General features: G+C 43.6%; 1 protein-coding gene across 1 annotated transcript; it reads right to left on the bottom strand.

Annotated features, from left to right (window-relative positions):
- Positions 1-3,343: 3,343 nt before the first annotated feature.
- On the bottom strand, positions 3,344-16,287 carry CRABP1 (cellular retinoic acid binding protein 1). The gene is made up of 5 exons (XM_048956076.1): positions 16,183-16,287; positions 15,832-15,978; positions 15,330-15,508; positions 12,492-12,605; positions 3,344-3,657 (listed from the first exon to the last, which is right to left on the bottom strand). Exons 2-5 carry the CDS (start codon positions 15,899-15,901, stop codon positions 3,607-3,609), a joined length of 414 nt encoding a protein of 137 aa, XP_048812033.1. The 5' UTR covers positions 15,902-15,978; positions 16,183-16,287; the 3' UTR covers positions 3,344-3,606.
- Positions 16,288-16,838: the final 551 nt, after the last annotated feature.

Here is a 16,838-nt window from a genome sequence, read left to right as displayed (position 1 = left end):
TCACTGTAGACACCTACATTTAAGAAACCGAATATTCACTTGTGCTGTAACCTTAAACTAACGGAACTGCTGAGGCAGCTGCAAGACATGGCCTTTATGTCTTCCAGGGAGGAAGCCTTCCCACCTTCTCAGTTATCTGCACCCTGCTGGCTTTGTGTGGGGAAATATAACTCTATTTAACCATAAAGGAAGAGTTTCCCAATGCATTCATTTGTACGGTCATAAAGTTCACAGCGACAAAGACCGACGGCCATTTGGCTGGTGCCATTGGCCACTAGCAGACCTCAGAAGCCCAGATGCTTGGGCAGAGAGAGTTGCAAGACAGCAGCCATGCAGTGAGCGGTCACCACAAAATGCTTGTAACAACCGAGCGCTTCCAGGCTGAGTGACAAAGTGCTATCTAGAACATGAAGCGCAAGGGAAAGGAAATTCCTGCAACTCTGGAGAAGCACAGTTTGCTGACATGCATAGCTGTGAGCCTAGCTCTGTCCCTGGCTGCACTGTTTGCTCCGTCTCAGGCCTCTCAAAGAGTCTCTTTAAATTGGATCTAGAAAACAAGATCCATAAATGCACTGGAGCACTTCTCAGGCATCCAAATGCTATTAAGCAGTCAACAAACCCTCTGTGTAACCCTTAGGTGCTCCACTGTCCTGGTGTCTGCCTATAAAAACCCCTCACTCCCAAGCGCATAGAATGGCTACCGGCAGCTTTGAGGATCCTACTCTGCCAAATAACTGTTCAAGGTTCATACAGTGTGACATTAGGTTTCTGTAGATGCTGGGTACAGCAGCCCTACTCTGCTCCCACCTCCTCATCTGGGGAGAGGTGCATTCATGGGTTTTTTAATGCAAAAAGTGAATAAAACTGTCTCTGTTGGTCTCCCTGGCATCGCTCTACTTCCATGTTCCCTGAGGGGCCCAATCTCAGCAAAGAAAAGAAGGGCAGGAGATGACTGCAAGGCCAGTAAAATCATTCTAAGTCTTCTGTGCCTAGATTTGAAGAGCTTTTAAATCCAGGAAGACTCACAAAATGCAATTTGGCCTTTGCAGTATTTCAAGAATGAGCCGTAAAACTAACACCCTGGACCAGTTCTAGTCCCCATCACATGAATTTTCTCATGTGCCAGTAACTCTAATGTAAGGTAATCAAGTGAAGAGGGTTCCATACTGAAATTACTAAAGAAAGGAACTTCTTTCATGCCAGACTGTAAACAAAGCTTGGGGGAACAGTTTAAATCCTGGAAGGAGAAAATTCTCAGTTATGCTGAGTAGCTCATATCTCAAGAGTCTGTTTTCAATCATAACCTCTACAACCCAGATTCACAGCTCATGCTTTACTACTTGAACAGCAGTTGCCAACTGGATAGAAACCTAACTTGGTATTTTTCAGTTGATGGGAAAGTTTTCTGAAGGATATTTGCTGGAGCAGCATGACAGCTTTGCACAATTCTTCCTAGAAATGAAACATAAACATCACTGCTTCCATTAAGTGCACTCACTTGCTCTAGACAACCAGTGAGGTTGATACCAATACCTTCCTAAATCCTCACAGACCATATGCCAGGGCAGAAAAGCTAACTGACAAGAGCATGTCTAGTATGAAATGGGGAGGTTGGTGGCCCTGCATGTGGCAGGAGGTTGGAGATTCATGATCCTTGAGGTCCCTTCCAACCCTGGCCGTTCTGTGTTTCTGTGATTCTGTGAATGGCAAAACAGCTGTGTTACCCACTAGCTTTGAGTCTGCTACTTGCTCCCTGTGCTTGAATTGGTCCCCACACCCACCAACCACCTTCTGACTCTCCCCAGAGTCAGGAGTTGGAAGTAAAACATCCAGCAGTGTTGGTGGGCTCCTGCTGCTGCTGCAAGGGTATGGCATGAGCCAGCATGTTTTACAAGACAAAGCTCCTTTCTTCTGAGCCTTGATGTGGCAATAAACAGTTTTGTTCACATCACTGAGAAGGTTTGAGCTAGTTCTGCCTGGCGCTTTTTATGGAGTCCCTTTGGCACAGCTGATTGCACAAACAGGTCCAGATACTCCTGACATTGATATTTTGGGAGGGGAGGGAGGGGATAATAATGTGACTCTTCAAAGATAGAAATTAAAGATATATCACTGCCATTCCCCTTAGGATTTCATTCTCATCAGTTGGTAGCAGCGCCTAATTCCAAAACAAAGTGAATCTAATTTCATTTCGTGCTTCAGTGCAAGCTGTCATGCAGTGCTTTTAATTGGCACCAAATGAGACAAGATCTTGGAAATAGGGTTTGACTGAATATTGAAGTGTGGAAGGAAGAGATCCTCCTTTTCAGCTGCAATATCATATACTGCATGCTCATCCTAGATAAAGGTCGGAGAGCAGAGGAGACAGAAGACATCCTCTGTTTGTCTCCTGTTGTGCTGCTATAGCTCACAATGTGATACACAGAACAGGTAGCTGTTTTCTCCACAGCAACTGATGAATCCTATTGAGGGGATTCCTCTGCACAGTGAGTCATAAAGAGGCAAAGTCATTTGTTTGCCATAAATGTCCCAAGACAATCGAGATTTGGATGTAGCAGTTCAGCGGATGGGACATACACTGTGCTACCTCTGAGCTATTTCACAGTTTGCTATGGTTGAATGGTGTGAAGCAGAGAAATGATTTTTGCAAAGTTGAAAATTGGTCAGATAAGCTTGGAGAGTGCACTGCAATCAGTAGTGCTCCTACTGTCTAGTTGTAGATATTCAAACACTGAAGAACAGGAGAGTTCCTGGTCCATCAGAGTAATGTCTTCCTTGTCACAGGTGAGAAGACAGGAGAAAAGCAGCTTTCCCCAGCTTCATATTTTTTTACGACCAACATGAGTAAAGTCTACCAGATTCTCCTGGCTCTCTGATCAGGTCTGATGCGTTTGGGTGTGATGACAGTAAGCAATAGTTTTGATCACAGCATTATTTGTCCTGTAAATACAGCTGTGCTTTGTACTTGGTTAGCGAGAATTTCTACAAGGAAAGCAAACCTCTGCCAGTTCAAAGTAAAAACAGTTTCTCTCCTTGATCGTCCTTCAGAGATGCAACTAGAAAGAGCAAAGAGCTCTCCTGGTCTTGTCTCATTCTGCCACATCACAGCCCCAGTGCTCACAGGACTTGTTCCTGGATGCCCCTTGCACAGTGACAGGTCAGAAGAAGGAAAGAAGCAGGCGTCTGGGTTTGAGAAAGCAACCTGCAGCTTGCAAAAGTCTGGCCAACAGCACTGAAATTCCACACTGACTTCCACAGAGGTGAAGAAGCGCTTCAATCCTAATCAAAGCACTGCTGAGTTTGCTATTAAAAACACCCCAAAACAGCTGTGAGTTATGCCCAATAAGTTTAATCATTGGTAAAACCATTGCAAATGACAACTACAGAATACAAAGCAGACGCAAAAAAATGACCGCATAAAAGTGAGAAAGGAGTAACATCTGTGATGAAAAATAAAGTAAAATACACTTAACAGGATACAGATTCAGATAGAACACACACGGTCACATACAACACCGCATCAGTAACAGCACACACAAATACTCATTCTACTGGGGCTTTCCACAGCTCTCCACTTCATCCCAGGTGACAAGTAAATGGATGTTTTTACTCTCTTACATAAATTCTTGTGCACACAACATCATCAGCACCAAAGGTCTGGAAAAGAAAAAGAAATCGATCAGAACAAATGGAACCAGTAAACACTTAACAGCATTTTTAAAGTTACTTTTACTACAGTAGATCTACAGCAGAAATACAATTTCCTATGTCTTTTGACAGATGAAACTGAAGAAAGGAATCATTTTGGACAAGAAGTGCACTGCAGGTGACCTCTTTTCCCAGGCACCATGAATTTTGTCAGAATGATAAATGACTCAGAAATTCCCTCCTTCTATAGTTTCTTGGCATGCATTTATAAATAAACATGAGAAAAGAAAAGGAATTTGGAATGCACTGCTGTTATAGTTAGAAACAATTGCAACACTTTGAACTGGAAATGCTGGGGGTGCAGTCAGACTGGATGGCATGTTAGAAAGGTATTCTTTGATATCTGCAGGTGTAAATCAGAGTAGTTCAAATGAAGCCACTGAAGCAACATTGATGAGTGTATAAGAACAACCTGTGAGCATAATGCTGCTGCAAGATGTTGGCACACCATGCTTGGCTACTGGAACCTTCTCTCCCAAGATGTAACGTGGGCTGCGCCAATCACAGCCTCCTTCCAGGATACACTGATCTAACCAGTGAATTAGTTAGCTAGGTAGGGGTCTGAAATGAGGGCATATAATGGACAAAAATGCAGTGGAGATGGAACTCATTTCACGTGACAAAAACTGTGAAATCTCACAAATGCTTGATCACTGCACATCTGAGAATTGCTGACTTAATACAGACTGTGTGTTATTACCATTGGAGCAGGGGCTAATTTACTCTCTTCAGTGACCAGCAACAGAACCCAAGGGAACGGCATAAAGCTGCAACAGGGGAGGGTCAGGTTGGGGATCAGGAACAGGACAGTCAGGCACTGAGCAGGCTGCCCAGGGCAGCAGTCATGGCACCCAGCTTGCCAGAATTCAGGAAGTGTCTGTTTAATGCTGTCAGACACATGGACTGATTTTTGAGTGGTCCTGTGTGGACCCAGTGATCCTTATGGGTCCCTTCCAGCTTGGGATATTTGCTGATTCTATGATCATCCTGTTTCTCACGGCAGATTCAGTGCCTCAGCATACTTGGATTTTCCACTTACTAGAGTTGGTACTGTGCCGTGCAATATGAACAGGAACAGAGTTTTAGATATGCATCTGAAAGCCTGTGTTGTTTTTTTTTCATTCTGCAGTACTGCACTTAGAAGACAATTCTACAGCAGTCATATTGCAGTACGGATTATTAGGACATTTAGGCACGACAGAGATTGTGGCAGCTGCCTCAGAAAGCCACCTAAACACAAGATCATTTTGTGTAACTTTATGTCTTTAGGCTAAAATCAAAGCAAGCAATTAAACATAAAGGAAATAAGCATCCAAGAATGAGGAAATACTGCCTGCAAAAGAGCTAGAAGCACACTGCATGCTCAGCTACACTGACATCACCAGCTCCAAGCTCACTGCTAACAAGCTGCGAGATGGGATGCTTGGCTGTAAGAACTGCCAATGTCTCACTGAAAAATATAATTAAGACCTACCCCAGAGTGTTATGAAAATTCAGCTGGACATTATTTGTTTTTATGCTCCCTATGCTTGCTTTGGCCAATATTTCTTCACAAGGATTTGGCTTGGAAACTGCCTCTGGCACATATTTTATTCACTTTACTGAGGAAAAAAGCCTTGTAGTATTTTGGATGGAGAGAAATAACAAAGATACAGGCTTTGTTTCCATGCGTAAAAAGAGCTGATCATATTAATCTTCATATACATTTTTAACTTCTACATGAAAATGTCTGAAAACAAACACTAAAGGATGCAGCAGTGCCCCCATGCCCACAGCAGCAGCTGCAAACACCCTCACTTTGGCTTCCTCTGGCATCTCCAAAATTATACACAAATGTGCAATTACTTTAGCAGGAGCTTTCCTGGAGACAGGCGGTCAGAATCAAGACCATGCAGAGCTTGAGATTTTGTGTAGACTAGAAAGTCACTGGCAGTCATTGCCTTCCTGTGCTACAATCAAGCACTGCTAAGCATAGTGAAGTTTGGGTCCTCACTGCTCTTATTTCCATGCTGGAGTGCATAAAGAAATGGTTGTGATTGTCATTGTTATGTACGTGGTTTAAATGTAAAAGGAGTTTCCCTCTCTTAATGTAACTTGCAAGCATTGTTGATAAAACTCCATGTTGCTAAGCCATGCAAAGAGGAACACATTCAAACTTGCTGCATTCCTTTTCTTGTGGTTAATCACAGAAAAGTCTAATGAACAGCTGGGCCCAAGTGCAGGGGAAGATCCGAAACAAAAGGCTGTTATTCTTACATCCTTCACACTTACATCCTTCTATCAGGGGTAAGCTTAGTATTTATGTGTCCAACTCTAGAGTGGAATGAAGCACTAGCTCCTGTCAGAACAAGCAGACTTTACGGACTTCCATGACTGAAAAGATCAGAACTTCATATGATAAGCAGAGAGGGTAATCCTGGCTAATTGGTGGTGAAATTTCATCAGATCAGCTCAAAGGAGTGCAGCACTACCAAGCTAAATTCCAAACTAATGAGAAGATGCAGGATTCTCAAACACCACACTCCCATCAGATTGCAAAGAACCCACTAATCTTACAAAATGCTACAAGGCTTCTATCTAAATCTAAAACAGGATTTTAAATGTGCAATTTACAGAGGATTGTAAATTACAGAAGAGTTTTCTTCACTTAGCTTGTCATAATTTGTGACTAAGAGTCCAAAAGGGCACCACAAAGAAAGTGCTGTACAAGGGGATAATCCAACAGATTCATCTGTTCCAGTTCACTCGAGATTTCATGAGTGCTGACATCATTAGAGACTAACTGAAAATTCCAGGGCAGTATATATTATGGTACGAGCCCATCTGCTTTGTAAAGGCCTTCTTTTCAAACATTTCTTGTGGAACCTTTGTGATACGTGGAGCAGACAGTACCACCAGGAAAACTGTCACTGAAGCAATCGCCTGGGAAAGATCACTTCTGCCTGGGTGTGTGCAAAAATCCCCTTCTCTGCTCATGACTGACCAATCTGCAGAGCCACCTCTTACAAACAGAGAGGGAATACATCAGCAAATAAATGGAGAAGATGCTACATGAGTGAACAGCACTTTCCATTCCCAGAAAAGGCTTTGCACGTGCAGACTAACGTGTGTACACTCACAGAGGCAACACTCCCTAACAAGATGAAGGTATCTATAAATGATGATACTTCATCCACGATGACAAACTAACGTTATACAGCATAAAAATATAAATCTTCACAAGAAAGCCATATTGTATATTTCCTTTCTCCTCTTGAGTGCCATAGTCTTTCAAGGAGATTGATTGTTTTGGGAACAGTCACAGAAGATGCAGCCCTCATTTTCAAACTCGGATGCTACTAACAAGCTACCCAACATACAACTTCACTTTTCTGCAGGACAAGACTATGCAAAATCAGGTCATGCATCAAGGTATCTGTATTTGAGAACTGCTGTATTATACAGCTGCCTCGGAGTAGTGCAGCAAATGAATGGCAGAGATAAGAACATAGTCTTTTAAGCCAGTTTCCAGCAACCACTGAAGCTGCAGCTGATATTATACGAGCCATCCACAGGGTCAGATGCATCCACCATATAGAAGGCTTTGGCTTCTTTCTCTGCTTTTGGGACATGCCTCAGATCAAGCTGTACTGGCGAGCAAGGGCTGCAGGTCTACAAGTTCCCATTTTAAATCTCCTCGGGGTAAATACTAAAGTGAAGCACTAGGTAAATGCAACACATATGTGTGCACGATCACAGGTCTCAGAACTTTTATCAAGGCTGCTTTTAGCGAGGTCAGCAGCAAAAACCCCCAGTGACCTCCATGAGGTGTCCCTCCTTTTGATAACTGATTGTGTTTAAGATAATTCTTCCAGAACTTTAAAAAACAGCTTAAACTACTTAGGGAGTTGAACATTGTTTGATACAAGGCTTAGGCACATCACAAATCTCACCATTCAGCTGAAAAATATATTTCCCAATCTGCACTTCTCACCTGCTATGTTTAACTTTAGAATCCAGCAACATCATTTAATAATGTTCACTCACTCATCTAAACTCCATAGTTCACCAGTTTTAATCAACCATGTCGTGACTTTTCTGGGAAGGAAAAGGAGAACACAAACCATGCTTGAACTCCCCCTAATGTGCTGATCTTTGACCCTTGCTATAATTGATTCTGAGAACCCCTGTGTGATACATGAACTGTGTCAAATGTGGTCTAAGGCTGTTTTTAAAGATCCTCTTCAGTAACCACCCACTTAAAATATTTGTTATAGGTTAAATTAAAATCTACAGAGGCATGAGCAGCTATGAAAGCACTGAGGCAGATAGAGTAAAAATATAGAAATGTTTCTCATTTGAGCAGCTAGCATTCAGAAGCAGCATCCTTTAAGCTTGTAAGAGCAGACCTTTTGTTCTGACTTACACAAGTGATTGATAGCTCATTAGTGTCCTTGATTAAAACACACAGCAAGAGCAAAAATATTAATGACTATAAAGGAAAAGGGAGGGAAAAAGATGTTAGAATAGCCTAAATCCCAGATCTTACTTTTCAGACAGGCAAATGAAATACATACTTTTGTGTGAGATTCCAGTCTTGATTGCCCAAGTGCTAATTCAAGTTGCTTCTGAGCTGAGTGGTAAACAAGGATACCTATGCTTTATAGACCTGACGTCCAATAATATGACACAGTCACAACAAGCAAATCTGGACTTTGATCCTTATCATCCTCCTTTGCCTGAATATTCCTTTTTTAACCTGGATTATTTGCTACTTCTAAAAATGCAGCACTGCCATCCTGGCATGTGCATCAGATGAGATTATCATTAACATCACTGATGAAAGCAGCTGGAATGTTTTGTACATTTGCAGCACCTTTTTTATAAAGCAGGGCTTGGTCATAAATCCCTCACTCTGCTAAAAGGACTCTTCCAGTGGGACTTTAGATCTACACCTCCCATAATACAAGCCAAGTATTATTTATGCTACTAATAAGAGTCATCTCATTCCCCATTCTGCAAGCAGTTCAGGAGAAGTAAAGATGAACATAACTGGCACCTGAAATTAAAGGAAACTTTTGCTAACTGAATAGTTTGTTCCCAGCATCATGTATCAGAGGGCATCATGTGCCATGAAAGACCACCGTACTGCTTCAGGGGAAGATCTTTGAAGAACACAAGAAAAATCTTCTGACAAAATCCAGAAAAGACTGGTAATTACATAGTAATAAGGTTTCTGTTTTAGATCTATGATAGTCATAACAATTCAACAATGATTTGTTTGTTTGTTTTTAATATGTGATAATAAATGCATTTTACTGAACATGCTGCGTTGGAAAGAAAAGCACATCCACTTGGAAAATGTCATAATCTAATGATCCCCCTAAGCCATGTAGCACATTAGATTAAAAATTATGCAGCAAAGCACCAAGATTTATGCAGCTACTATTAGCAGAGTAAAACCCATTCCTCACTCCTTACCTATTGCCTCAAGCCTATTTTCCATTAATGCCTGAGAAGTCTAACACAGTTTAGATTCCTTACTGCAACTTTTTGCACACAGAAGATGAGTTTTATTGATTTCTTCTGCAAATGCATTAATAGCTAGGAAGGAGAATGATGACTTGTTGAAAGAATTCTTTGGCTGGAGAAGCAGGAGAAGAGGGTGTGAAAAGTATCAGCTTTACAGAGTTCTTAAACTGCTACATCACAGGGTCTTTTGAATTGATGCAGGGAGCAAAACTACATGAGAGTGAATTTTGGGCCCTAAGGATCCCTAAAATAGCTGGGATGATCAAGGGAGAAAGGGGGGGGGGAAGACAATGACATCCCATTGTGATATCAGTTTGGAAGAAGCAAGACACACGAGTCTATAGACTCATACACAAGGAGGATTTTTAAGCATGAGATAAAATAATCTAAGTTAAAGCCTGGAGAGATGATGAATGCAAACACAGTTGAGAAGCAAAAGCTCGAAAGGGATCCCCAAATTTCCCACTAAGAGCTCCTATTCCTACTTTGCTCCCCATCAGAGTCAAGAGGTGCACCTCATGCAAACCCTTTGAGTAGTTTAGCCTTTAAAGAGAATGATCTAGATGGAACATTCCAGGCTTCTAAAATTAGGGGCTACAGGAAAGAGAACTCGAGCCTCCTTTACTCCCTTCTGCCCTCCTTCAAACACAAAGCCTCCCACATGGATTCACCTTGGCGAACTTAACTTCTCCAAACAAAGCAGAGACCTCACACTCACTACAATTACTCTTTGGAACACCTCAGTACTGAGCTTCAGGGTGTCAGAACATTTTGAACATCCTGACTCATATGTTTAAAAGCTTTGGATGCTAAGGGACTTGAAATTTTATGTCTTGAGGACCAAGCATTGGCCTAATACTTAACAAAGCAAAATAGGCCATTATGCTTCAGAAAGGAGGCAGAAGACTGGAACTGCATACCGTATTAAATAGTGAAAAACAGGGGGGATGATCTCGACCACTTGGAAGCAAATACTATGTTTTCACAATGGCCACAGTAAAATCCTACCAAAACATAATCCCAGTTTGCAGGCAAGGAGAAAGGGATCAGTCCAGGGAATCAAAAGCCAGGAAAATTACCTGGGACCATGATCAGCAGAACATGAGTTTCCAAAAGCTAATTAAGAAAGTCTTCAGGTAAGAGCGGGGAGATGAAGTTGTTACTGCATCAGGTGCTGGTATGACTGATAGCAGAACAGCATGTGTGATTCTGGCATCCATAGGTTAGAAAGGAAATAAATTAGAAGGGCTTATAGAAGCACTGAAAGAATGATTCAAAAATAACTTGTTTGATGTTGAAGGGCTCAAGGGATTTTGCCTAGCAAAAGGAAGGTTCTTCCAGGAGGCGGCTTCATCAGTATTTGCAAAAATAAATGTTAGGAATGTTGTTTAGATTCTTCAATGTACATAATACACAATGGCAGAAAGTTGAATATAGACATATGCAGATTAGAAAGAATGCGTACATTTCAGTGGCAATGAAGAGAACCAGTAAAAATCACTTCTCAGAAGTTGTTAGCGGTCCTATAACTGAAAATACTAATAAGGAGGAGTTTTTTTCTAATGCACATCCTAATCTGGAAAAGAATTAATTCAGAAAAGCTCAACAGATGGATTATGCAGGAGGAAAAAAAAAAAAAAGCTAGATGGCTTTGGAATCTTTGTACTGCTCTGCTTTCTCAACCAGCCTCACCCTTCTACCCCAGCTGGGTACGTTCATGTTGCTGACTCCAGGAGGGAAATGTGTTCTGATTGCCTTTCCTGCTTTGCTTTGAACTGCTTTTTTTGCTTGAACTTTCCTTAACAGCTGCCCCACAGTTTATTGTTAAGTAATAAACTACAAAAATGTATTAAAAAGCTGGAAAAATTAAAGTTGAGAATTCATTTTATTCGGTACGTTCTATATAAAGATGAAGCAGAAATCAAAGTACTTTGCCTCCTTAACTTTGGGATGATATAAAGGAGGTCAGTGATTAATTCAAAATAAATGATCCAGAATTACAGTATTCTTTCAGCAAAAACCAGTTCCACTTCGTTACCAGCAGCACACTCTTTCTCATAAGGGGTGGATAAACAGTTCCAAGAAGTCGGGGCTAACAGTAATACTTTAAAAGCTTTCTATTTATACTTGGCTAGGTTTGGGTCCTGTTTTTGTTTCACATGCACTATTAAAAACAGAGCTCCAACTGCTTTAGAGAAGCGTTTGGGAGGCTGTTTGTTTTTTAAATTGCAGGGGTTTAATTAGTCTGATAGTCTGAAATAAAAACTCCCTGTTTGATGTTTTTTTACTTGTTGCTCCAGCAGCATCTCTTCCATGCCCAAACCAATGAGGCACAACAGCTCAGCCAACTGATTTATCCAGAATTCACTTGAAAGAACATGCAAAATAAAAGATTCTGAACTTGAGCTGAACTGTGTTACATGTAACTCTGAAAAATGGTGTCTATATTCAGTTCTGGATGTCATTTAATTAATGAATGTGGATGGATTCCTAGGGAAATATACATTAGAGCGAACTCAACTCTAACAGAAGTACAATATAAATAAAGAAACTGCTCATGATTCATGGCATGAATGGAGAGGCAGTTGCAGAGGTGCTACTGCAAATGCTTGAAGTAACCCTGCTGCCATATGGAAGGTCACAAAGGAGCGGGGGGATGTTGGCTTACAGCAAATGTGCAAACGTGCATATCTGCAGCAAACTCACGGGGCAGCTCTGAACTGGATGGAGAGATGGTCAAGGAGTAGGGGGTTGTGGCAGAGATTGGGAAGGAATTGTGGTTCTTCATGAGCAGAATGAGATTAGAGCATACCAACAACATGCCACATGTCTCCTATACACCATGTGCCTGTGTATGAGAAGCATCACATTAAACACATGCTTATAAAAAGAAGGTTCTCCAGAAATGAGGTCAAATGCTTTGATCTCTCTCTCACCAGAGAAAATCTGCAATAAATCAAACAAATTCTTTGGTGTTACTGTGGACGTAGAGAGCAGGAGTGGCCCACTTATGATTATTCTAGCAGTGAAAACATGGTGAAAGATACAGCAATAAAATGCAAGTGAGAATCTGCATAAATTTGCATTTTTTCTTAAAGAAAAAAAAAAAATACGAAAAAGAAAGGAAAAGATTTGATGTGTGAATTGTACTGCAGAGAATTATGAAAATGGCAGTTTTTCCAGATAGATTTAAGAAAAGGAGTAAGCCATGCTACATAGCAACAAAAAGCTGTTAACACGGTGCACGCAATGGTTGGGTTAGAGGTTCTTACCAAAATCAGCTCATCATTAGCTAATTCTCGAGTCCAGTATGTTTTAGGACCATCTCCCTCAATAAGAGTTTGTTTGCAATAGATCTTGTTTTCATTCTCCCAAGTGGCCAAACTCTGCAGGCAAGAAAACCATTAGGAATAGCATTAATTATATTCTCCAGCAGCATGAAGCAGAGAGGCAACAATGAGCAGCAGTGAGAATAACTGCTGTAAAGGAGTAAAACACAGATAAAGGCAAAGGGAAACGGACCAGTGGAAAGTGATGAAATCAAAATTAAGTTGTAAGGTTTTATTGTAATAAGTGTATAATAGCAAAGTAATTGATGTGTCTTTTCAGTGTAAATCAGCACTTGTTTCCAAACTCAAAAGCCGTTCTCCTGAATTGCTTGATGTTGAAAACCATTGTTTAGAAACATGATAATACAGAGCCCACATTGCCAAATACCTTGGCACACTGGTTTGATGTGACATATTACTTGTCCCTACCAAGTCCCCTTAGAGTAAAAGCATCAAGAGGACTGTGTATCATTTTGTGGTGATAAATAATGCAGCCTTTCCCACCTTCCGTGCTGTGTGGCACCGAGCCAAGTTAACTGTATGTTAAGCAGATATTGCACTAACGACCCAGGATAAATCACAGCTACAGCTCCATTACAGGAACTTGGTTAGAATTCCAGTGTTTGTGGTATTTCTTTTTTAAGGCTCTAGGTCTGCTGATTGAAAATACCCTCGGGCGTTTTTCAAAGCATCTGAATAATGATTATGAAACCACAGAAAAACAAGTTAAGAAAATATAGGGTTTTGTTTAGCTTTCACAAATAGGCAAGCCCTGACTTTCTGTTGCTTTTCATTCTAGCACTGAACTATTATTCTATGGGGCAATGGAACAGCTGTGCAGAAGGATGCCCTTAATGAATGTGTGAGTAATTGCTTTACAACTAGCACATGGGAGACGTTCATTAGTCCATGATTATATACAAACATGTGTGCACATATGTGTGCATAAAATGGAGTTAACACTTCCCAGACGTTCTGCGGGGAAAAACATTAAAAAAACCCCTTCCTTTGATCTAAAATTAGCTGTTCACCTTATATATTTATTCCAAACCAGTAGGTTTTTAAGCCAACAAGCCTCCTCAAGTGGCAGTTATAGAAGCTGTGCCTTTCAGTGAACTGCACTGGACTCCTCTTTGTTTTATGAACAATGGATCAAGTTAGTTGGCAGAACAAAACCCTCCAGTCCATGAAGTGTATCACAGCCTATCACCAGTTAGCAGTTAGTTTTTCCAGGTATCACAAATTATATTCCAAAGTATCATTTTAGTATTTGTCAATTTCTGCTCCATGGCCACATCTTGGCCATATAAATCCAACAGTACAACTAATTCCTGAGTCTGGACTATAAATAATTTCACAACACATGGAAAAAATTTACTACTTCACAAAACACATTTCTTTCAGACTTTTCTAACCTGCAAAGCTTACAGCCATAATTATTGTTTTTCCATCTGCAGCAATAAATCCTCCTCTAGAAAGCAGGTCACATTTATTGTGTATGAATTATACATGAAAAAACTACTTTTGCTGAGCAAGACAAATTAACAGCCAGCAACATTTCCTGAACAAACTGTTAAATATATGATAACTCACCCTGGAGATGAAGGGGGTTGATTTAAGAATTCACCATCTTCCAATGTCTGCCTCTCTTCGTCAAAACTTTAAATTCACAACAATTGCACTGAAGATATTAAGTTTACTCTGATTTTTTAATTGTTCAAACAGTCTCAGAAGCTGGCCCAAGAATCAGCAGAGATGATAGCTTAGCTAATAGGCTGCTGCACCACTACAGGCTATCATAAAAACCATATTCTTTATTTGGGACATTTCTGCTCTTTACTCACACACCTTTCTGAGGCAATCTTATAAATGTCAGTGAGTCAAGTACTTGGGTAAAGGATTACATACTCATCATTGTTAACTTTTTTTGAAAGACAGCACTCATCAGAGCCCAGTTCTCCAGTACCCTCGATCCCACGTACCTACATCAGCAAGAAGCCAGGATCAGATCCTGCTGACTTAACAATATGATATCCCCTCCACAGCCATTGAAGAGGCTTACAAAGGGGAGAGGAGCAGGGGCTTACACAGAGAATCAAACCCTAAACACTCCCTCTGATGCACTTCTGTATAAGGAGACACTGTAACTGTGGCTGGTGTGACTGTCTGGAAGTCTGTCCTACATTGCTAAAGATTTACCCAACCAGCAATCTGAAAACATGAATTTGCAAAGGAATGACAGATAATTTCAGCCCCAAATAACCAATGTGAACCGTTTGTGAAGTTGTCCAACTGATTTTTGGAAAATGGTTATGCCACGTTTGTGCACTAAATCCTGACTCTTGAGGTGTCTCTCACTCCAGTGCTCCCTATGTCCACACTGAGGAGGGGGACCAGGAAGAGCCTTCACTGTGGGTGAGGTCTTTAAGAGAGACGGAGGTAAAGAGAGCTGGACAAAGCCCTGGCAGGCAGGGAGCTGGCAAGCAGATACTCAGCTATGCCCTCAACACCTGTCATGCTCCGTTACCTTCAGATTTCAGCTTTGCTCTGTCCTGCATGCCAGAGAATGTTAGGTGAGGTGAGCTGCAATCACCAAGACGCCCCCTCAGCGTTTCTAGGAGGAAGAAGGTGGAGGACAGCAGATGCATTAATCCTATCTAAGAGGAGTTTGGTACGGAAGCTGGGCAGACACAGTGGCTCTCGCGGCCGGGGCAGCAGGTCTGCACCTCTCAGCGTTCACACACACACACACACACACCGTACACACAGCTCTCTTCTTACCCTGCATTTTCGGCCATCCACCGTCTCCTCCTCGAAGCTCTCCCCGATTTTGAAGTTGATCTCCGTGGTGCGGACAGTGGTGGAAGTTTTGATGTAGAACTGGTCCCCGTCCTGGCGGATCTCCACGTGGGGTTTGGAGGCGGCCGCCACCGCCACCTTCCTGAGCATAGCGTTGACACCTAGGCGAAGCGGGGAGGAAGCACAGCTTGAGTTCGCCAGCTCGCCCAGCACCGGTCCGGCTCGGGGCGGGGGGCCGAAAGACAGCTCCGCAGCCCCGCACGGAGAAGCCGCGGCGCCGGGCAGGGCGGTGCGGCAGATCCCCGGGCAGGGCCGCCGGCTCTCGCAGGTGAGACCGCCCCGCGATCCCCGGGCAGGGCTCGCAGCCTTCCCCGCGCCGCAGCCCCGAGCCTTCCCGGGCGGCACCGGGCACCGCACTGCTCCGGCCACCCGGTTCCCTTCCATCGCTTCGTCGCCCCAGCCCGCCCGCCAGCCCCGAGCTCACCCAGCGCTTTAAGGAGCTCGTCGAAATTCTCGCTGCTCCTCATCTTCCAGGTGCCGGCGAAGTTGGGCATGGCGGGGCGGGCGGCGAGGACGCGACGCTGCTGCTCGCTCTGCGGCTCGGGCACCGTGTGAGCGGGGCGGACCGCGGCTGCGGAGGGGAGCGCGGGTCACACCCACCGGCCCCCAGCCGGCCCCCAGCCCTTCCCCCGGGAGCGGCGCACGCCGCCAGGCTGCCGTCCCCCCTCCCAGCCTTCCGTCTGTCCGTCCTCGCAGCCATCCATCCATCCATCCATCCATCCATCCATCCATCCATCCATCCATCCATCCATCCATCCCTCTCTGCTCCGCAGACCTCCTGGGGCCGCCCGATTGCCACTCGACCAGCCGCTGGGCGCTAAGGACTCGATGACAGAGCACAGAGGCAGCCGGGGGAAAACGGAGAGCGACGCAAATGGGAGAGGAGTCTGGGGGCTCAGGGTGCACCGCTCACAGCCTCGCTGGGCCGAGGCGCGGAGGCACACCATCACACCCTGTGCCCGAGCTGTCCGGGCACACCTGTGTCACCTCTGGAACCCGGGGTGAGCGCATCCCCAGAACCGCTAACGCGGACGGCTCCACCAAAGGGGTGCTGGGGGGGCACGGCCCTGCGCAGGGCAGGCGGCTGGAGCCGTGCCCGCACCGATCCGAGCCGGAGTAGGGCGAGGGATAGCGGCACGTGCAAAGCCCGTATGCTTCTGTAGTCACAGCCACGCTCCTGCATCGCTCAGCTGCAGGTAGATAGAGCCGAAGGGCTGCCAGGCGTTGCACCTGCATCCCGAGGAGCAGGGCCCGTCCTGGTCATAGCGGTTCATGGAGAAGCACACCAAGCCTCGTCCCGCTGTTGTAAATAAACATCAGCATCTGCAGCTGTGAGCACCCATCTGCACCTCGCTGCATTTTCATGATGGGTTCCACTGCTTGGAACCCCCCAGTTTCAGGCCAGAGGTGCTGGACTCATGTTCCTCACTG

The sequence above is a fragment of the Lagopus muta genome, chromosome 10 (assembly GCF_023343835.1).
Source record: "Lagopus muta isolate bLagMut1 chromosome 10, bLagMut1 primary, whole genome shotgun sequence".
In the NCBI taxonomy this organism is placed as follows: domain Eukaryota; kingdom Metazoa; phylum Chordata; class Aves; order Galliformes; family Phasianidae; genus Lagopus; species Lagopus muta.
This window is presented reverse-complemented; position numbering and strand designations above follow the sequence as displayed.

Excerpts from the sequence above, each read along its gene's own strand:
- CRABP1 (XM_048956076.1), bottom strand. The coding sequence starts at position 15,901 with ATGCCCAACTTCGCCGGCACCTGGAAGATGAGGAGCAGCGAGAATTTC. Across the intron at positions 15,509-15,831 it reads CGAGCTCCTTAAAGCGCTGG|GTGTCAACGCTATGCTCAGG; the intron begins GTGAGCTCGGGG and ends CGCTTCGCCTAG. Across the intron at positions 12,606-15,329 it reads TGGATGGCCGAAAATGCAGG|AGTTTGGCCACTTGGGAGAA; the intron begins GTAAGAAGAGAG and ends TCTTGCCTGCAG.